The sequence below is a fragment of the Accipiter gentilis genome, chromosome W (assembly GCF_929443795.1).
Source record: "Accipiter gentilis chromosome W, bAccGen1.1, whole genome shotgun sequence".
Lineage (NCBI taxonomy): Eukaryota > Metazoa > Chordata > Aves > Accipitriformes > Accipitridae > Astur > Astur gentilis.
This window is the reverse complement of record NC_064918.1, coordinates 18,613,303-18,636,645: the sequence shown is the minus strand read 5'-3', so window position 1 is coordinate 18,636,645 and position 23,343 is coordinate 18,613,303. Positions and strand designations below refer to the sequence as shown.

The 23,343-nt window shown below is 41.7% G+C and overlaps 1 protein-coding gene across 1 annotated transcript in view; it reads right to left on the bottom strand.

Moving 5' to 3' along the window:
• The window catches only part of LOC126035573 (BDNF/NT-3 growth factors receptor-like), a 123,221-nt gene that overhangs the window by 33,853 nt on the left and 66,025 nt on the right, over positions 1 to 23,343 (bottom strand). Inside the window, exons 11-12 of the mRNA XM_049794214.1 lie at positions 20,415 to 20,515; positions 18,023 to 18,122 (exon numbers count right to left, since the gene is read on the bottom strand). Of these exons, the coding sequence (XP_049650171.1) occupies positions 18,023 to 18,122; positions 20,415 to 20,515 (201 nt within the window). The remainder of the gene's footprint in view (positions 1 to 18,022; positions 18,123 to 20,414; positions 20,516 to 23,343) is intronic.

The following is a 23,343-nucleotide window of genomic DNA, read 5'->3' as shown; positions in this document are numbered from 1 at the left end:
TCCTTAAAAAGCTGACCTGTGTTGGATAAATGCTATTGAGAAGTAGTGTGAACAGTGACTAGGATAATGGATTGAGAGCAAGGGACCAAAAGTCAAATCCAAGCTATCCCAGTCACTGATTTGCTCAATGATCACAACTACATTTCTGTGCATCTTTTTCCCTCCCTCCTGTGCAGAGTTTAAGCCCCCAGGTCAGCTGTCCCGGCTGCGTTCCCTCCCAACTTCTTGTGCATCCCCAGCCTACTTGCTGGCAGGGCAGCGTGAGAAACAGAAAAGGCTTTGATGCTGTGTAAGCACTGCTCAGAAATAGCTAAAACATGGGAGTATTATCAACGCTGTTTTCATCACAAATCCAAAACATAGCACCATACGAGCTACTGTGAAGAAAATGAACTCTATCCCAGCTAAAACCAGTATACAATGAAAGACATTTTGATCTACCAGAACAACTCCTTTATTTCACCATGAACTGGAATGGAATGCATTACCATTACTGCAATGTCAAGGGTTTGGTTTGCAATTGTCAATTCTACTCTTTTTTATATTTATATTTCTTCACCAATTGCTTTAATTTTCATCCTACTCTGCAGAAGAGAAAGTATTCTGGTACTTCTAGACTGTTCGCAGTTCACATTTTTCATAGTTAATCTATATACCACAAGGAGGGCTATCACTATTAACTGATATTTTTTGGATTGCATTCCACTAGACACATCCTGTACATGTGTTTTAGAGAAATAGAAAGCCAGTACAGTGTAAAAATATTTCTGAAACAATTTGTAGTATTATTCTTTATAATTGGTACTGAATATATATTCTTTAGTCACTGGCCAAATTCTTCTTGGTGTAGATCCTTGGCCTGCAAAGATGAATTTAATGCTCAGATAGCTCCTATTCAATGGAGTCAAGGGTCAGTCCTTAGTCATATTGCATGGTGCATTTTTTTTACTTAGGTTTTACAGTTTTTCTTTGGGGTTTTTGCTTTTATTTGGGATCATATACAGAACAAAAAACTGATTCATTAACATCATTAACAGTCAGTAATTCACTGCATTAAAGAAGCCTCAGATGACTAGGGCCCACTCAGGTGTTATTCTCCTCAATCCTGCCTGTAAGGGGAAAGGGTGTGAGGAAGAGGGCACTAACATGGCAAGTCAATAATTAGCTGTAGGGTGGTATCAATGACAGCATTTTGGTTTCTATGACCATGGGACCCTGTTTGCAGATCAGCATCTGCTTGGGATCAATGGGATCTACGGGATCTACCTTGCTAAGCAGGGCAAAGCTCTTTTTGCCAATAGGATGACTGACCTCATAAGGAGGGCTTTGAACTAGAAATAATGGGGGAGGGAGAGAGTTACCATTGGTTCTGACAGACAGGGTCGATGGTTAAAGGGCCTGGAGTGATGTGACTGAAAGGGAATGCAAAATCAACAATAGAGCTTAAGCGGGGTCACCTCTGGCATTTGCATGTAAGCAGGGAAGTGCCTACAAGGCACCATTATGGAGAAATCCCCCAAATGCTCTCCAGGAACTCAACATTCTTGGGTGCCTCTCTAAAGTGCCTGTACAGTAATGCACACAGTATGGGGAATAAACATGATGAGTTAGAGATCTGTCTGCAGTTGCATGACTATGATCTTGCTGAGATCAAGGAGCTGTGGTGGGATGGATCCCATGACTGGAGTGTTGCATTGGAAGAATACAGCTCTTTAGGAAGGACAGGCTGGGAAGACGAGGAGGGGGAGCTGACCTTTATGTGAGAGAGCAGCTGGAGTGCATGCAGTTCTGCCTGGGAATGGATGAGGAGCCAACTGAGAGTTTATGGGTTAGGATTAAAGAGAGGACAGGTAAAGGTGACATTATAGTGGGTGTCTATTATAGGCTGCCTGACCAGAATGAGGCCCTCCACAGCCAGCTATAAGCAGACTCACATTCACAGGCCCTAGTCCTCATGGGGGTCTCCAACCACCTTGATAACTCCTGGAGGGACAACATAGCAACACAAAAGCAATCCAGGAGGTTCCTGGAGAGCATCGATGACCACTTTCTGACTCAAATGATAGAGAAGCCAATGAGAGGAAGTGTTCTGCTGGACTTCATACTCAAACAAGGACCTGCTTGGAAGAGTCCCATGGGATAGGGCCCTGGAGGGAAGGGGGGGGGGGGGGGGCAAGAAAGCTCATTGATATTCAAGGATCACCTCCTCCAAACTCAGAGCAGTCCATCTCAACAAGCAGGAAGCTAAGCAAAAATGCCAGGAGTCCTGCATGGATGAATAAGGAGCTCCAGGCCAAACTCAAGCACAAAAAGGATGGTGGAAGCATGGACAGGTAACATGGAAGGAATACAGAGCTGTTGTCCAAGCATGCAGAGAGGCAGTCAGGAAAGCCAAAGTCTAGCTGAAGTTGAATCTGGCAAGGGATGTTGAAGACAACAAGAAGGGCTACTGTAAGTACATAGGTGATAAAAGGAAGACTAAGGAAAATGTAGTTCCACTGCTGAATGAGATGGGGCACCTGGTTTTACAGGACATGGAAAAGGCTGAGGTATGCAATGCCTTCTGAGTCTTACTAGCAAGACCGGCCTTCAGGAATCCCAGGCCACTGAGACCAGGGGGAAAAGCTGGAGCAAGGCAGATGTACCCTTGGTGGAACAGGATGAGGTCAGGGAATACTTAAGCAAACTGGATGTAAATAAGTCCATGGGCCCTGATGGGATGCACTCATGCGTGCTGAGGGAGCTGGCTGATGTCATTGCAAGGCCACTCTCGATAATCATTGATCGATCATGGCGACTGGGAGAAATGCCTGAGGACTGGAGGAAAACAAATGTTACACCTATCTTCAAGAAGGGCAAGAAGGAAGACCTGGGGAACTACAGTCTGGCCAGCCTCACCTTGATCCCTGGGAAGGTGATGGAGCAGCTAATCCTGGAAACCATTTCCAGGCACATGAAGGTCATCAGGAATAGTCAGTGTGGCTTCACCAAGGGGAAGTCATGCTTAACCAACTTGATAACCTTCTATGATGAAATGACTGACTTTGATTAAGGATTATGAATGACCTGCAACAAATTTGGATCCATTGTGTTCAACAGGCATGATTAATTGTGTTTATAATGTTCTACAGTAAAGCTGACCTCCAAGAGTTTGTTTCTGAAATTATTATGATAACTCAAAATTCTGTCAAGACTTCAGACTTTTACATTGTCTGGATATTCCTACAAAACAAGAGAAGGAAGAGGTGATGCCTTAAATTTTATTTGCTATTTTTCAGCCAACATACAGATTATACTGGATCAACTTTTTTTGCTACAACAAATACATACAGTTCACTCCATCCAAGTCAACAGATCTTAAATATCACTTTTAAAATACAGAATTTAGATTTTTAAAAAGCAGATCCTTTTTAGCAATGTGATGCCTATGTGAAAATTGAACCATGTAAGGAGAGGCAGCCTTGTTTGCAACTTGTCAAACTATCAAACCTGTATTTTAGCATCCTATTCAGAAAGGAAATGCTTGGCTGAGAGAATACTCTAATGAGATTCCAAACAAAAGTATAATTAAGGTATTCTTCTGTATTTGTGTGTGACTGCTTATGTTATTTCTCAAAACAGGAAAGTTATTTTACAGGGATAAACATTTCACCCCCATTAGTGAAGCATTGTTTCTTTTCCTGCAATTACAATACTGAATCTGGGACTTGCCTTAGGATTTACAATATAACTTCAGGAAGTGAGGATAATTATTCAGCATGGGACAATTCTACTTAGTCTATACTGAACCAGTTTCCAAATAAGGAAAAAATAATAATTAACTATCATTATTTTTTAATGTACTTTTCACTTGCTGTTCTGGAAAACAAATTGCAAAAATACAGTAAGAAGGATCATCATCCATAAAGTGGAAACATCCTTCCTCTCACATAGAAACTAATTTTTTTCAAACTCAACTCAATTTTACAAATCGTGCAGAATCAAATATCTGAAATGCATTATACCATTGTTTCATATATGAACACACTTTCCTGTCCATAATACAGCCACAGGATTACCGGGAATATGAAGGGAGGAGAAAAGCCCCTTTCATGACTGCCAGTCAGTGTGACATGAAGACATTCATCAGCACAGCTCCCATGTACTTGGATCAGGGCACAGCCTTCTCCTTTAATAATATGCCTTTATGTCCAAGCCTGACTGTGCTAAGAGTTATTGATGACAACCTCGATTAAACTAGTAATTAAATCCTCTAAAATACTCATATGGTTGGGGGGAGGGTTATGAGAAGGACAGAGACCAAGCATCAGTTGTGACCATGAAAGAAAACTTTTGATTGGATTTTGTCTTGTGAAAGGAAGGAGTGGAAACAGAAACCAGCTATCCTGAATAATTAATGAACTCCCATAGCATTCTCCTAATTCCAGTTTTATATGTATCCAAGTGAATCTTTCTTCAGGCTTCCTCAAAACTAGCACATTTACAAACTATTCATAAAAAGAAACTGCAAATTCACTTAAAACAACATGAAGTACAGCTAGGTGACAACTCAAAAGGTATCCCTTTTTGTGTACTTTAGACTATGTAATATATGATTACATGTATGTACATATTTTTATATATATAATAAACATATACTGTTTATTACTACAAGCAACTAAAGGATGCCTGTGCCACTACGTAGGCTTTCATTAGTACCCACTGATGTAGAATGGGATTTTCCAGTCTTTGGATCTTTCCTGGGGCTAAAGGCCTTTGAGCACATTTTATATCAAGAATATCCATTTAGCCCTAAAAAAAGAGAAGTTTTTTTTAAAAAGAAGCTCTTCACAGAATGGAATGAAATAAATTTATGTAAACAGTGATAATATATACGACAGGAAAAATCCAAGTAACTCCTGTTTTGTGTTGATTAAGCAGTAAAAGGGTATAGACAGGTAAAATGGGGAGCAGAAAGGCGTATGATAACATTCTCCTAATTTATCTTTCATTTCACTATATCCTCCTTCCAGATGAGTTTTCCCTCCTCAATAGATTGTTCAATTTTTCTTCTAAAGTCTCCTTTCCTACAAATTATCTCCAATAGCTTTCTTTTACGTAGACCCAGTGTCCTGGGTTCAGCTGGGATAGAGTTAATTTTTACAGGAACCTGGGAGGTGGGGGCATAGCCGGGGCAGCTGACCTGAACTAGCCAAGGAGCTATTCCATACCATGTGCCATCATGCTCAGTATAGAAATGGGGAGCGGGCCGGGGGGTGGTCTCTGTTTTCGGTGGGGGAAGTGGTGGAGCGTCGGGTCCCGGGTGGTGAGCAGTTGCACTGTGCATCACTCTTTTTGTATACTTTTTCATTAGTACCGTTGTTGTTGTTCTAATTTCTTTGTGTTTGTCCCAGTAAACTGCCTTTATCTCAACTCTCGAGGTTCCAGTTTCTTTTTCTTTTCTCTCCTCCGTCTCCTCCCCATCCCACCGGAGGGGGGCGGAGGAGTGAGCGAGCGGCTGCGTGGTCCTTTGTTACCGGCTGGGCTGAAACCAGGACACCCAGCTACTACACTACTTACTGCAATACAAGGAAAGCCTCCTCTTTCCGTCTTGGCTCATCTAGCAGTCCTACTACAAATCACTCCCTAGCTATTAACTTACTTCTACAGATAAGTCATAATTTAGGTTACAGAACTGCTTTTCTGATTTCAAAAAGCCTTTAGTAAACAAATCAACCATGTTAAGTGACTTAAATTATTAATCCAAGAATTTTTTAAAAAAGTGCTCAAACCAAGAGAACTAGAAGAAAACCATCAAACAGCCAAATAATCATCAATTGTAGACATTTCCTCTCAGAGAAATACTGTTCAACAGAAAAAGGTTGTATTGGGATTGTGTGGCGAGGTTTTGGTAGTGGGGGGCTGCGGGGGCAGCTTCTGTGAGAAGCTGCTAGAAGCTTCCCCCATGGCCAATAAAGCCAATGCCAGCTGGCTCCAAGACAGACCCCGCCGCTAGCCAAAACTGAGCCAATCAGTGATGGTGGTAGCACCTCTGTGATAACATATTTAAGAAGGGGACACCCACCCCCCCCAGCAAAACAGCATCCAGAACAGAGGAGTGAGAATATGTGAGAGAAACAACCCTGCAGACACCAAGGTCAGTGAAGGAGACAGAGGAGGTACTCCAGGCGCTGGAGCAGAAATTCCCCTGCAGCCCGTGGTGAAGACCATGGTGAGGCAGGCTGTCCCCCTGCAGCCCAGGGAGGACCACACACCGGAGCAGGTGGATGCACCCGAAGGAAGCTGTGACCCCGTGGAGAGCCCATGCTGGAGCAGGTTTGCTGGCAGTACTTGTGGCCCTGTGGGAGACCCACACTGGAGCAGTTCATGAAGAACTGCAGCCCATGGGAAGAACCCACGTTGGAAACATTTGTGGAGGACTGTCTCCTGTGGGAGGGACCCCACGCTGGAGCAGGGGAAGAGTGAAGAGTCCTCCCCCTGAGGTGGAAGGAGTGGCAGAGACCTGTGATGAACTGACTGCAACTCCCATTCCCCATCCCCTTGCACCTCTCAAGGGGGAGGAGGTAGAGAAATTGGGAGTGAAGTTGTGCCTGGGAAGAAGGGAGGGGTGGGGGGAAGGTGTTCTGAGATTTGGTTTTATTTCTCATTACCCTACTGATACAGGGAAATAACTATTTGCCTTTTGACCACTTAAATATTGTTTAATAATTCTGTTGGCCTTGTTTGTTTTTTTGAGGCTCGCTTGCTGGGGCCTGGCACCTGTGGCATGTGTCAGGGGTTAAGCTTATCAGGGACTGGTATTTGTCAAGGACTGACATGCCAAAGGAGGTGATAACAGGCAGAACTTGTTAGGACTTGTTAAAAATCGCTGAAATCACCAAGTAAGAAGAGAGCACGTGTAAATGACTAAAGTTCATTTAGAGGACAGAAGAAGAAGAGGAAGATAAGACCCCTGAAGAAGTAAACGACCACCAGAGACAGATCTGAGCCTGCACAAGATGACACAAACATTTTAGAACTGCTGACACAAGCTTTTGAACTAACCCCGCCCCAACTTATATGTATATTTTGTACTGTGTAACCCTATGAATATGTATGCCCTGGTGTAATAAATATCTGGCTGCTTGCTGAGACAGTGTGCAAGCTTTGAGGAGAAATCCCCTTGCACCCGGCACCAAAATAAACATGCCTGCTTTATAACTCACTCTCCGAGTTGTGAAGTTTGATCCGCGTGTTGCTACTCTGATTTGATTGGCAATAAATTAAACTAATTTCCCCAAGTTGAGTCTGTTTTGCCCATGATGGTAATTGGTGAGTGATTTCTCCCTGTCCTTATCTCGACCCATGAGCCATTCATTATATTTTCTCTCCCCTGTCCAGCTGAGGAGAGGGAGCAACAGAGTGGCTTGGTGGGCACCTGGCATCCAGCCAAGGACAACCCACTACAAAGGTATACCAATAAGGTGCAAATACAAAAAGATTTTTCAGTTCACCATCTGCTACAGGAAGGAATAAATGCAGCAACTTCTGACCCACATTGCCACACTAGCAGAAGTCTCTAGGTTGTATCTGCATAAATGAATGCTCAGTGGTATCAAAGATAGTAAGTATGTGTTCATGTGTGTAAGAAACAGGCTATTTTAAAAATGTCCATGTGATTAGTTTCCCTCCTAATTGCCTCTATCATTACCAATATTTCCACCTTCTCAAGATTAGAAATCTTCCTTAGAAACCACTGCTTTAGTAACAAATACTTCTAACACCCTCTTTTTCAAGGACTGTATAGTAAGATTGACAGAAGTGAGAATTACTATTACTGATATCAAATTCAGGTTTTTCTATATTGATAGGATATCAGAGAACACTAGAGCAACACTGTTGGGTTTTGCTCAACCAGCAGGTACCGTCTTTTTTTCAGGCTCAAGTACCTACTCCCTAATGAATCTGAAGCATGCCCTGGCCCATCTCTGATGGGTTTTCAGTCACCTCCTCACATATATTCTTTGAACAACCTGATCTAGCTGAAGATATCCCTGCTCATTGCAGGAGGGTTGGACTAGATAACCTTTAAAGGTCCCTTCCAACCCAAACCATTCTATGATTCTATGATTCTATATAAACTTGGGGGAGTTGGCCTGGGAGGATCACTGCTCAGGAACTAACTGGGCATTGGTTGGCAAGTGGTGAGCAATTGCATTATGCATCACTTGTTTTGTATATTCTAATCCTTTTATTATTAATATTGTGATTCTATTATTGTTATTATTATCATTATTAGTTTCTTCCTTTCTGTTCTAGTAAAATGTTCTTATCTCAACCTACGAGTTTTACTTTTTTTTTCCCCCTGATTCTCTCCCCCATCCCACTGCATGGGGGGGAAGTGAGTGAGTGGCTGCATGGTTCTTAGTTGCTGGCTGGGGTCCTCAGCACAGGAAAGACATGGAACTGTTGGAGTGGGTCCAGAGGAGGGCCACAAAAATGATCAGAGGGATGGAACACCTCTCCTATGAGGAAAGGCTGAGAGAGTTGGGGTTGTTCAGTCTTGAGAAGGCTTCAGGGAGACCGTATTGTGGCCATTCAATATATAAAGGGGGCTTCTAAGAAAGATGGGGACAGACTTTTTAATAGGGCCTGTAGTGATAGGATAAGGGGTAATGGTTTTAAACTAAAAGAGGGTAGATTCAGACTAGATATAACGAAGAAATTTTTTACAATGAGGGTGGTGAAACACTGGAACAGGTTTCCCAGAGAGGTGGTAGATGCCCCATCCCTGGAAACATTCAAGGTCAGGTTGGATGGGGCTCTGAGCAACATGATCTAGTGAAAGATGTCCCTGCTCATTGCAGGGGGGGTGGACTAGATGACCTATGAAGGTCAACCAACCCAACCCATTCTATGATTCTATGATATGTAAAAGTAATAAACACTGAATTCCGAAGTCTCCACTGTAACTGAGGTTCTGCTTTTTTTCCCTCCTCACACTGAAGCAAAATAAATCAGTGACCAAGTTGTCAAAGCAAAAGCAAATATTTAAAATGAAGCATTTCCATAACACTGCTCACTGCCCTGGATGCACTTTCAGGATTGTAACAGGGATGGAAAGTTATCAGTAATCAAATGCAATGGGATGAGTTGGAAAAACATGGGGTATCTACCTAATTAAAATTTAAGCAAACTTAGGGATTAGAAGCAGTTGGAAGAGACACTGGGAAACTCTCAGATGCTCTATGCCTTGTAGTTACAAGACAAGTAATAAAAAACAGGCATGAATTTTGCGTGCACAAAATACAGGAGCTCAGTGGCAAAGAGATCACTGGTCTAAGGCCACCTGGTGTATGCAATAATGCATACAAATATCATTTTTGTACACATAGCAGCTAATGAGAACAATGCTTTGCTTTATGCAGTCAGGAGCATCTGTTTCTGGAAGCATAGCTTTTAATTAGCAAAAGTGGTGTCCTGGCTTCTGGGAGTAAATCAAGGTTTGTAAAAGTTGCCATTATTGTGGTATCTAAGCTCCTAAATGCTATGTGATGTCATTGTCATTAATAATGAATGTATATCATGGCATAAACATTTTTCCAAGTACACAGATGGGTCACAACCAATTAAACAAAAGACTGTAAATACATGGTAAGAATTCCTCTTTGTTTTGGCACCATGAGGGTAAGACTGTTAGCCCAGAGCTGCCATGGGCAACACCAGCATGCTCTGGATTGCTGCCACAGAGGAAAGGGACGGGAAGGCAGAATGGGGCAGCCTTGTCCTTCTCTCAAGAACAGTGACTGCCCACAATTCAAATCTGGCATCTTGGGGCCTGAACTGTGCAAATGGACAGATGCTTCCAGTTCCTGTTGGTCCTACAGGATCACACACTCTGACCTGAGCTCAGGAACTGTCCTAACACACCAAAGGAAAATCAGGGATTCAAACTATTGCAGGTCTTTCAATGGCCTCAGGACACTCTGATCCAACACCTTGAAAGTATAAATACTCCTCAGTCCCTCTGTAGATCTGCAATCATGCTCCTCTTGTGCAGGCTACATGTCCTGTAGCATATACCATGTGTGAGACAAATGTATAGGCTGCTTTTCTGAGGAGTGAAAGGAAAAATGTTTCCTCCAGTTCCCCTGCACGCATGCTAGATTATCTGGTGAATTAGGGGAGGATTTCACTCTAAATCAAGTGCAAGAAATTCCAAACTACTACTACTACTGCTTTGCTAAAATAAAGCCAGGTATACTTATTTTATACTCTTCCTCACAAGAGCAACAGGAGGCTTAAGAGACAAAGAGAAGGAAAGTTTCTCTCCTTTGCCAACCTTCCTATGTGCAACAGGCATATCTAAGAACACAAGAACAGCCATGCCGGTTCAACCAAATGACCATCCAGTGCCCTGCCTCTGACAGTGGCCAAAAGTATGTGCCTGAGGAATCATGTAAGTACAGAGCAAGCACATAGTGACATTTATCCAGAATACCTCTCTGAGCTTTGCAGCCCAAAGACTTCCTGAGCCAGAGGTGACGTCTTTGCCCTTAATAGCTGTACCACTCAAACTCACAGCTCCTGGGGAGTGGGCAGGGAATAGACCCTGTGCCATTCACCTAGCTCACAACTTGCTCTCTGCCTGCACTCAAAGGACCCTTGGGGTGTACTGTACCCATGGCAGGTTGCATGAATTCTTCTGATGGCAGCAGAATAGCCTGTATTAATGTTTGCCCAAAACATACAGGGAAAAATCAGTGCAAGAGGAGCTGCAATGCACAAGCTTCAGATACCATGAGAAGTAGTTACATCACCCACCTAGATGACAAGCTGGCACTCAGAAGCATGGAAAGAGGAAATTGTAGCAGGAGAGGCTATCTACTACTCTCCAAAGTGAATTAAAGCTGTGAGAGCTCATGGGAAAACCCCAAGATGATGGCACTGGACAGACATACTTAGTTGACAGTAGCTGAAAACACAGAAGTTGACTACATGTTTTAATTTGATCCTCAAGTAGCTATAGTGCAAGAGATATTCAACAAATGTACAACTGGATCAGAGCCAGCTGAAGACTTTTAAAACATGGGCTGCTTTTAGAATATATCTCCATGTGTCATGGGAAAAGAATGGATAACAGTGGAGCTCTAGAGATTGTAGGAGAAAACTTTAAGAGAATATTACAATAGCCCTCTCCAAATATATTAAAGGAAGCCTAAATATTCTGGTTCAGACAGTGTGGAAAAGGAAATATTTCTGTGGGAGGCATTCCTGCTGCTGCCTATTGCTACAAATCACAGAAATGTAACTTTTTGAAAGGACACAAACATAGAGGGACTAGGCCACAGCACTTTCTTGGAAGGCCTTGGGTATCACAGCTTTCAGCCACAGCCATCAGCTCATGTGTCTGAGCATCTCCCAGGTGAAAAAGGGCTCTAGTAAATCAATTCACTGATTTTAAGAGTTTTTCTCTCCAAAGTTCAATTACTGTCAATGTCTTCTGACCGGAACCAAAGTTAAAATTTCTCCTCCTTTAAAAGGCCATATAGGGTATGCCTCTGTATTAGGGCTGGCCCTGTCAAATTTGGGAACAAGTGTTGGACCCATGAACATAGGGATTCCTCACTAGTGTTATGAATTCCTCTAGTTGCAGAAGTTTCCATATACTGTCTGCAGGCAGTTATATACAGTCTATCTGATTTCCAAATTTGCAACTAGCTGTATCATTAAGTATGGTTTACACCACACACCACAGCATCTGAGCACCTCACAGTTGTAGCAGTATTATAAAGTTAAGCAATTAATAGAAAGCAAAATGCTATTATTTCTTTTCCAATGATGGGGAAACTGAAGCATGGAACAAGTAAAAGATCTGTGATTTTGGACCATGAAAAGTTATGGCAGTGCAAAGATTGGGCCCAGCTGCGCTAAGTGCCACAACTGTGGCTATCTTCTTCCCTCCTGATACACAATGAGGCTGATGCATTTAAAATACAAAAACAGTCTAAGGGGAAAGGTTCAATTCTGAGTTCTCAGAGGTGCCAGCTTTGTATTATTATACAGCTAATATTCAGAGTGGGCAAGAAGGAAAGGGACTGATGGAAGGAGGAGGACAAAGCTGCTCCCCAGGTTGCAGGGAGATGATAAACGTGCATCAGTGTGTATGAAAAAGAGGGGCCATTCATTCAAATAAAACAATCTTATTTGAATTTTTGACCAGAATTGAAACAAAATCTGAAGTCATCTTTTTATAAGACATTCAAACAGCTTGGCTACCTTTGGTCTTCATTTACTCTTAATTCCTGTGAACTTTTGTATTTCCTGATTTCTTCCTAAGCAGCAACAGCACTGCTACTACAACAATGGCTTTACAGCTGTATTGCCTTTGTGTGGCAAGGTTTTGGTAGCCGGGGGGGTTACGGAGTGGCTTCTGTGAGAAGCTGCTAGAAGCTTCCCCTATGTCCAACAGAGCCAATACCAGCCAGCTCTAAGACAGACACACTGCTGGCCAAGGCCAAGCCAATCAGCAATAGTGGTAGTGCCTCTGTGATAACATATTTAAGACGGGAAAAAAAGTTGCAGTGGGCACAGAAACTGCAGCCGGAGAGAGGAGTGAGAAAATGTAAGAGAAACAACTCTGCAGACCCCAAGGTCAGTGAAGGAGTGGGAGGAGATGCTCCAGGCACCGGAGCAGAGATTCCCCTGCAGACCGTGGTGAAGACCATGGTGAGGCAGGCTGTCCCCCTGCAGCCCACAGAGGTCCACGGTGGAGCAGATCTCCACCTGCAGCCCATGGAGGACCCCACGCCGGAGCAGGTGGGTTCCTGAAGGAGGCTGTGACCCCGTGGGAAGCCCGTGCTGGAGCAGGCTCCTGGCAGGACCTGTGGACCCATGGAGAGAGGAGCCCAAACTGGAGCAGGTTTTCTGGCAGGACTTGTGACCCCGTGGGGGACCCGTGCTGGAGCAGTGTGCTCCTGAAGGACTGCACACTGTGGAACAGACCCATGCTGGAGCAGTTTGTGAAGAACTGCGGCCCATGGGAAGGACCCATGTTGGAGAAGTTCGTGGAGGACTGTCTCCCGTGGGTGGGACCCCACGCTGGAGCAGGGGAAGAGTGTGATGAGTCCTGCCCCTGAGGAGGATGAAGTGGCAGAGACAATGTGTGATGAACTGACCGTAACCCCCCCATCCCTGTCCCCCTGCGCCACTGGGGGGGGTAGGTAGAGAATCTGGGATTGAAGCGGTGCCCAGGAAGAAGGGAGGGGTGGAGGGAAGGTGTTTTGAGATTTGGTTTTATTTCTCATTACCCTACTCTGGTTGATTGGCAATAAATTAAGTTAATTTTCCCCAAGTTGAGTCTGTTTTGCCTGTGATGGTAATTGGTTGAGTGATCTCTCCCTGTCCTTATCTGGACCCACAAGCTCTTTGTTATATTTTCTCTCCCCTGTCCAGCTGAGGAGGGGGAGTGATAGAACGGCTTTGGTGAGCACCTGGCGTCCAGCCAGGTTAACCCACCACAGCAGTATTTCTTGTTCATTCAGAAAAAAAGAATTACCATAGAACTTGCAAAACAAAATCCTTTTTATCTTCTTTTCCAAATGTCCAGATCCAAGGAAGTGTAATGCTATGAGAATGTATATATTATGAAAATAAAGGCATTTTCAGATGCATTAAAGGAAGCTCTTGATAAAAACCTACTAATGGGTGCTTTTGCAAAATTGGACAAGAATTGCCATGTATGGTGCAACCCAACTTCAGCCATAATCCAGGATATCACAAACAAAATGTTTTAGTTTTGTTACTGGTGGTGAACTGGTGAACTAATTTGCTTTGTCTTCTTTATCTGCAAAAGCACTATACTACTGTAATTTCGAAAGGTAACAGTGTGAAATGAACATATCCCAAGCTGTCCCCTCAGATATACAAAATGAAGAAAGAAGCCAAAAGAGAGGGTAAGTTATTTTTACACAACTCTTCAACACGTCTCGATAAGAGATTGATGCATATGTACAGCAAATGTACTGGAAGCCCCCAGAGCACCAGGCACTCCCTGTTGTGTAAATTGGACTCTTTTCTGCTCAGGTACAGTCATGGAAAGAAGACAATGGGGGTATGTGAGCTCTGTGGCAGTCTCTGTAGCTGTTCAGCTGCAGTGCAAGTGCTTCCAGGTATGGCCAACTCTGATACAGCATAGTTCAGACCACAACTACCTGCTCCACATCTCTTTCTGGGAAGACTAGTTACTTTCAGGTCTGAACTCCAACCATGCTCAAGCTCTTTAAGCTCAGAATGAAAATTTTCCCCTCTCAGTACACAGTAACATGAAAAATACCATTGAGTGCCAGTTTTGCTGCTCCAGTTATCAAGCAACTACTTTGGTTTTTTCTAAACTATTGTTTGAGGAAGGGTGGGAGAATGTTTAATGACAGGGTGTTTGATATGATAATATTGTGTTTTCACAAGATAACAGAAAAATGAAGCACAGCCTTTTGTGCATCTCTACCCTATGTAACTCAGGAAGTTCCTTCTCATGAATGCAAAAAATTCATTCACATTTTGAAGAAGATTTGATTTACTTTGTTTTATAAATATTTTCCATGGCATTTTAGATATTTTATTCCCTCCCACTTCCCTACTAAGAGCATATACTAAGCTGCACCAACTATAAAAAGATGTCTGTATGCTAAGTTGAGGCTAGTTTTACTCTCACTGAACTCCATGGAAAACCACTCATAGAGTTCACAGGTAGCTGGTTTGATCTTTTTATCCAGAATTTCCAAGATACACATTTTAAATGTATTATACTGACCAATACTGACTGTAAAAATTTCTCTTCACCTTTGCCTTATTTTTCTCATGCTCAAATATCCCGGGTTGTTTATCTTCATTCATTATTTCTCATTATATGCTTATGTTGCCAGCTCTTCAGAGCAGACATTCTTTTATTATCAGTCTGAGTATTACATAACAATATGGTGTTCTAATCTCAGGTCTTTAAATATTGCTTTAAAATAAATTCAATAATACTGATGATGATAAATTGCGAAAGTGTTTCTGGGACTTTGGATTATGGATAGATTATAGATAGACCCATACTGCAAAGCTCATGCATGACTGTAAACTTTGGACAAGTTTGAGGTTCATTTCAGGGACAACCAATCATCATTCCTTCCTAATGAAACATTCAGGAGTCATTTGTAGCTCACAGTGACATTTCAGCATTACCACACATACCATGCCAGTGATAAGTTTTTGAAGGACTGTACCCGAACAATGAAGTCATTTTACTGCTTTTGCTAACCATCACTGGTCAAATTAACAGGAAAAAATAAACTCCATAGATGCAGTTGCTGCCTTTTCATAATTTCAGCTAGTTATTCCCCCAAAAATGCATCCTTACTCAAATATGATCTAGATGGCCAATTCTGCAACAGAAAACTACTGAAGTCAAACTTACTGATAATGCAAGACCATTATTTTTGTGAGAGAAGTTCTAATTGAAGATACTGAAAAACAACCACCATGTAAAGGAGCTACCCAGAAGGTAACTTACTATGTTACTATGCAAAATACAGTTTTGTTCATTCTCCCTCAGGATAGAGTTTACTTCCTAGTTCTTCTAACAATGCTATCTTGAAATCTGTAACACAAATTTTGAAAAACCTAACAAGCAGTCAGCTTTAAAGCTCAAATATCAGACAGTTTCTAACATTGCTCTCATTTAGCTTCATTTCCTTCAGGTCTTTAAATACAATTCAGAAAGCTTCAGCCACAAAGAAAATGTCCACTGAGCTGCTGTTCAGTTCTAGACAGTTTCTTCTAGATTTTGGCCAAATCTCTCCAGCTCTATCCCACAGGCTCCATGTTGTTTTTCAGGACATTTCACAATGCCTGTCCTCTTTTAATGCTATCCCAAAGACCAGAGACTGTGTCATATCAGAAGGAGGTGAGAGAAAAGGAGGTTACCGTCCTAGTGAGCTAATCTGTACAATCTACTATCTACATTTCTACTCTGTTCAAATCTCATCTGTTCTGGGAACTCTCTTCTACACAGAATATACAAATACCAAATATACAGTAGATATCTCTGAAAAGAGCACTGTGAAGAACAAGTCAGAATCATCAAAATATACAACTATGGGGAAAAAACTTCTGTGGTACTATATCATAAGCACGAGTAAGAGGAAGGACATAAGGTTAACAGGAACCTACCAAAAATAACTTACCACTCTCTCCATAGATCCTCAACTACACATCTTAAGATCAAAAGCTCATCTCCTTTAGCACACAGAAAAGCACCTTCTGGGCCTCTCAACAAGATAACAAGGGGGGAGCTTTTTTCTTTTGGGTTGGGGGGGGGGAGGCTGTTGGTTTATTAAATACAAATTCCTCCAACATCTCTAGACACAGACTAATGAGATCAGTACAATAATACCACACTGGAGTTGTTACAGGTACCTCTGTGTTACCTATACCTCCATCCGGCTGTAAATTAATTAAATAAATAAATAAACAGCTAACAGTTCCCCTTCCACAGGGACTTAAGCACTTGCTACTCTTTCCAGCTGCCATTTCCCAAAACACACACACAACCTCAAGAAAATGTATCTGTGAGAAAGCACCAGTGTGACAGGATGCACTGCAAATGTACATTCCCCTCTTGCCATTGAATTTATGTATTGGATTTAAAGGGCAAAGTTTTGGTAGTGGAGGAGGCTGCAGGGATGGCTTCTGTGAAACACATATTTAAAAATTATCATTAAAGTATACATTATCACACAATCTTCACAAACTTCACTTACATCAACAAAAGAATTTCCCACACCAAAATCAGAAGAACATCATCGCAGCACCAACAAAAGTGGACAATTTACATGCACTCCACTCCTCGTCCCGTCACCAGAATTACAATAAAAATTCCCCACAATTATTCCACTCTCGGGCAATGTCCAGTCCATGTTTTGCCTACCGCCTCTCCCAATTACTGGCCCTACCTTGAATTCCTCCAGCTGCAGGACAAACTGTGGTGGGTTAATGTTGGCTGGCTGCCAGGTGCCCACCAAGCCGCTCTATCAACTCAACATGGGGAAGAAAAATTTAATTTATTGCCAATTAATAACATAATAGTATAGTGAGAAATAAAAACAAAACTAAAACCAACTTCCACCCAGCCCCCTTTCTTCCCAGGCTCAACTTCACTCAAGAGTTTCTATGCCATCCCTCCCCAGTCCCTGAGTGGCACAGGGGGATGGAGAATGGGAGTTGTGGCCAGTTCATAACACTTCATCTCTGCTGGTCCTTCCTCCTCCTTTCTCTTGGCTTTTATTGCTGAGCATGACATCATATGGTATGGAATATCCCTTTAGCCAGTTTGGGTAAGCTGTCCCCTCCCAATCTCTTGCCCACCCCTAGCCTACTGGCCTTTGGGGTGGGGGCAGGGTTAGAGAGACAGCCTTGATGCTGTGGAGCACTGCTCAGCAGTAGCCAAAACATTGTGGAGCACTGCTCAGCAGTAGCCAAAACATTGGTGTGTTAGCAACACCTTTCCAGCTACAAAGCACAGCACTATGAGGACTGCTATAGGGAAAGTTAACTCTATCCCAGCCAGACTCAATACAATCTATCACCTCAAGGCAGCATTTATAGTATTCTTGAAGTATGTCTTGCATATAGCATAGATTGTTGCCAAATATTTGTAACCAAACTCTTATCAGAATAAAGTTAATTTCTTATCTTCTACTTCCCTACAGTGAGTCAAGTGATATTTTATTCCAGGAAGCGTCCCATAGAGCTGTGCAGTTGCAGAGAAAGAAATGGGATTTGTGATAAGAAAAAACAGAGAAGTAGAACATTCAAACCAAAATTATATATTCCTATCTACATCTGTCTCTGCTCTTACTTGCCTGACAAATAAATTAAACACAAAATGTGATGGCACTTTATCTAGTTAATCTTGACTCTTCTTGGTGCAGATACCTATGGTATAAGCTTGCACAACCCACAAAAATTACAGGAGATATAAAAAAATGACCCTGCATACCTTTCATCCCAAACTTAGAGTGTCTTCCAAACTTCAGAATAATGAGCATTATTACTAAGCCAGTGCACACCAGTGCTGCACTTCCCACCATAATATACACCTAAAAAAGAGGATACAAACAGATTTGATATTTTCTCATTAACCATCTTCAAACATATTCAGCACACATTCAGATTTACCCATTAACCCAACCTGAGGAATTTTAACAAAGCCAAGTGCAAGGTCCTGCACCTGGGTTGTGGCAATCCCCAATATCAGTACAGACTGGAGGATGAATAGAGTGAGAGCAGCCCTGCAGAGAAGGACTTGAGGGTACCGGTGGATGAAAAATTGGACATGAGTCGGCAATGTGCGCTCGCAGCCCAAAAAGCCAATCATATCCTGGGCTGCATCAAAAGCAGCGTGACCAGCAGGTCAAGGGAGGTGATTCTCCCCCTCTGCTCTGCTCTTGTGAGAGCCCACCTGGAGCACTGCATCCAGCTTCGGAGTCCTCAGCACAGGAAAGACACGGACCTGTTAGAGCAAGTCCAGAGGAGGGCCACAAAAATGATCAAAGGGATGGAACACCTCTCCTATGAGGAAAGGCTGAGAGAGTTGGGGTTGTTTGGCCTGGAGAAGACTCTGGGGAGACCTTATTGCAGCCTTTCAATACTTAAAGGGGGCTTCTAAGAAATACGGAGAGAGACTTTTTACAAGGGCCAACAGTTTTAAACTGAAAGAGGGTAGGTTTAGATTACATATTAGGAAGAAATTTTTTATGATGAGGGTGGTAAGACACTGGATGAGGTTGCCCAGAGAAGTTGTGGATGCCCCATCATTGGAAATGTTCAAGGTCAGGTTGGATGGGGCTCTGAGCAACCTGGTCTAGTGGAAGATGTCCCTGCCCATGGCAGGGTGCTTGGAACTAGATCATCTTTAAAGGTCCCTTCCAATCCAAACCATTCTATGATTTAGGTAGAGATTCATTTCAAATAGGAAACATTTGCACTCAGATCAAAGAGTACAGGAATAAGTCACTCGCTGAGGTTTCCTCTATCCTGAAGAGAATAGAGACTCAGACACTTCCGAGAACCACTTTCTCAACATCCCACACATTCAAGGCAGGTGGGAGGGAATGCACATCACCCCTTTCCCTTCCAGCAGAGTGGCATGTATTAAGAAAACACATAAGAAAACACTTTTTTACTGTGAGGGTGGTCAAACACCGGCACAGGTTGCCCAGAAAGGTGGAGTCTCCATCCCTGGAGATATTCAAAACCTGACTGGATACAGTCCTGGACAACCTGCTGTAGCTGATTCTGCTTTGAGCAGGGGGATTGGACTAGATGATGTCCAGAGGTGCCTTCCAGTCTCAGCTATTCTGTGATTCTGTTATCAGAAAAGATGAATGTCTGGGACCTTCCTGATTTTTTAGCAAAGTATATCTCCATGAAGTAACCACTGTCAATGTGAGGGACTGGAGGCTGTCAAAGTTAATGCCCCCACTGCACTTAACAGGTGGAAACAGAACAAAATCAAAGTTTTAGGAACCCTTTTCACTGCCCTTATTCTTATAACTTTTCACTCCCCAACCACTGGTGCTGGAGAGAGCCACTGGGAAGGCTTTCTCCCATCTGCACAAAACAGATTCCTCCCTTATCACTTTCAAATGTATTGAGACAATACCTAGCCTTCATAGCCTCATTTTCCATTCTTTCCCAACTCATAATCTACCACAAATGCACACATTCTCCACTGCCTGCTACCTTTCAGAGTCATCAATGACTGCAGCAGGGAGGCAGCACTACTAACCAGACCGGCTGCCTGCTACCAGTTTCCAACAATTCATGACATTTAACATTCAGTTTCCAATATCATGATAGGTGAGGCATCAAAGGAGTAGACCCACCAATTCAGCTGCCTGTACTAAGAACCACTACAAATTATCTTATCAAAAAGCTACATTAAATCACACATTAAAAACATACAGTTAGAATTTGAAAGCTCATTATACCATGTCCTCTTTGTAAGGAACAGCTGACTTTGGGACTGGAATTAAAGCAGCAGTCTTTAAGTTACCCTGAATGTTGTTATTTTGTAAAAAAAGAGCTTCTCTCCTTGGCTAAAATTAGAAGCAAAGTCTTGGGCTAACAAATTACAGTTAGTTGTTCAGAAAAGCATGAAACAAATTATCAACTTTACTTGGAATGAAAAGTGATCTACTCTCAAAAAATGGAGTGAGGGAAGGGGGGGAGTGCATTGATTTTTTTCCTCTTGATTTTGATCACCACATAGTAATAGCTCTGGTGTTCTGGTAGCTTAGGGTCCCATTACAATCTTCACAGTTTCATTAGTTGTATAGTCAAAAAAAATCTGCCAAGATTACAGATCAGGAAACAACGTATATACTTACAGTGATATTATCTTCATTCTCTTTGTTGGAAATATCTGCAGAAGTGATTCGATTACTATTATTCGCGGTGTCTCCAAGATCATTAGGTGTGGTTTCATACTCTTAGGAAAGGAAAAAAAGGGTGCTTTTATAGTTTCATAACCTTGGAGGGGAAAGGGTTGTGTTTATTATTTCAGCTTTGTAATAGCATAATAGTAACACTTATCAGAATTCTGAGCAATTTGAAAATTATACATTATTTCTATTGTACCTAATACATTTGGGGGGATCCTTGTGACATAATTTTGAACAAATGTGTTGTGACTGACAGACTTGAAAAAAGAAGCTGCTTCTCTGTTCAGCTTTATAGAGGAGGAATCTAAATGATAATATATATTTCTATTAGAAAAACTAGAGTTAAATAAGAACTCCATCCATAAAGATATTTTTATGTTCTTCTGACTTCCCATTAAAAATTGAAGACTGCCCTCTACAATGAACTTCTATAGCCTTGTATTCAACCAAATATAGGACTGACTTCTTAGAAATTAGCTTGAGGACTTTTTTTGTCTGTGAAGAACTTGGCAGATGACCTTTTAGCTAGTTTATTGCTATCAAATGCAAAATGGCTGGTTTTCTTAGGTTAAAAAAAATAATGAAAAATGCTGTTGTGTGCATAGAGGTTACAGTCTAACATGCTAAATTGTCATACAGGTAAACTTTAAAAAAGTTAAGTGCCTGAGTTGGTCTGAAGAAATTTGATTTATCAAAACAATGCTACTCATAGGTCTGCTGGGGTGAATCCAGGACAATTCCATCAAAAGAATGAATATGGTTTAATTATTTATATTTATTTAATAATGAAACACAGATATATACAGTCCATGATTTTCTGTCAAAATTATTCAAATACAATAACAAGAATTAAATAGTACATGTATGAACTTAGAGATACATGCATTAAAATAAAAAAAAATTATTTATGATTGCATCTGGAAATATACATGTTTCAATTGTATGACTGTAATGTGTGCAGATGAAATAAACCAAACAAGAGCAATAAGTGCATTTATTGCAAATGCACCTCTATCACTCTAATTTAAATTTGCAATTAATTGTGTATTTCTTTATGTATTTTGAATAAAATCAGTGCCATAAGTCTACAGATGAAATTGTAACTGTGAATATGAAAAAGCAAAATTCAGAGGCATAGCTCACAAACCACAGAGGCAGGAACTCTTCCAACCTCAGAGCTGCTACCAGGCAAGGGGAGGGAGGGCCTTTATCTTCTTTAGCTCCCAAAGCTGTTTTGGAGACCTCAGCCAGCAATACTAGCAACAAGCTGCACCATCCTTTTGATGTTCATGCATGCAGAAACACACTTTCTTTCTGCAAAGCACTCAGCAGGCTGCATGCTTTTTTGGTATATGAACCAATACAGTTACCTCTGCCACCAGTGCTACAGTTGGTCCAGTCAGGTTGTCTAATGAATTCACGAAGTCTATTCTGGCTCTATACCATACACGCTGAAGGATAGGATTTTTTTTCAAGCCAAAATACATATTTAGTCTACAGAGCTTTCATGAGAAACCAAATTTAATTTCCTAGCCTTTTATCATTTACATTCTCCAACTCAGCATTGCATCCCTATGTCTATAGCTTCCTATGCAGCAAGGTTAAAATAGTAGTGAAAGGCAGAAGAGCAGCAATCCTCACTCCAAGCAAAATAAAACCTACCTGAATTCCCCACTTGGACAAAGAGCCTGGACATTGAGACAAGGTTCTGTGCAGACCATCCGCTACTGTGAATACAAGTTTTGCTATAGCAGAGAGGGAGATTTCAGTTTTATTCATCTGCAGGCAGCACCTAGACTCTTGATCAGTGAAGAACCCAGTTTATAACAAGTATCTCAAGCTATAAGATTGGGCTTCATTTACAATTTTCTGGTAATGTCTTCACTAAGGTAGTTTTGACCAACCCTTTAATTACAGTAGCTTTATAATAACAACAACATAGAAAACAAACATTAAGAGCCTTCACTGTTCTGTCTCCATAACACAAACTTTTAAGAGGGAATTTCTTTGCTCTTAATTTTACCTGTAAATAGTGGGGGGCAAAAGCTGGAGCTATTTGCAGTTCTGTTTATGTTCATTTCTATACTGTGATACTGGAAATCATACCCTGAAGGACTAATTAGAACTATGCAAAGTATTTCAGGTCTGGGTCTATGAATCCTCTGAATGCAGTATTATTAAAAAGGGCAAGGGATAAAGTAGGCCACTTCAGTACATCAGTGTTGCATTGCCATTTCCCACTGTATAACTGTGAACCATTTACATTTGAATTACTGCCAAATTTTCAAAGCCTCTTGAAATGGGTGAGTCAGGCAAGGAAAACATGCACAACAGTTATCCAGCCAAACCCAGGCAATTCTGAATTAAATGAATTCTTGTTCATTTTATTATGAAAATCTGATTAGGCATGTAGCATTCTGATACAGACAGGGTCATGCCTCCTGACTCATGCTATGTGGGACTTGTATTGTTTCAGGGCTAGATTCTCTGGTGTCTAGTAACTTATGCAGTCATATATTCCTACACCAACTGACGTAAATCACAACTAACACATGGGAGCATTTTGCAGCTGTTTTATAAACAAGGTGTAAAGCAGCTGGGATCCAGACAAGAGCACCGTCATAAGTACCAGGGAGTCATTCTGCAAAATATCTCTGGGAGTTCGGTTTTATGGGGCATATTGTCTCCCTCATTTTCATGACCACATTGGAAAAAGCAACATGGCATTAAAACATGAACTAGGGGCCAAAGAAGCCATCTTTGCATTTTATTTCCTGCTCAACCCTGGGCAAGTCACTTTATTTTTCTTTCTCAGTTACCTCTCATACAAAACTGTGATATCTCTTATTTGTCTTTTCTACAGGATTCTGTGGGG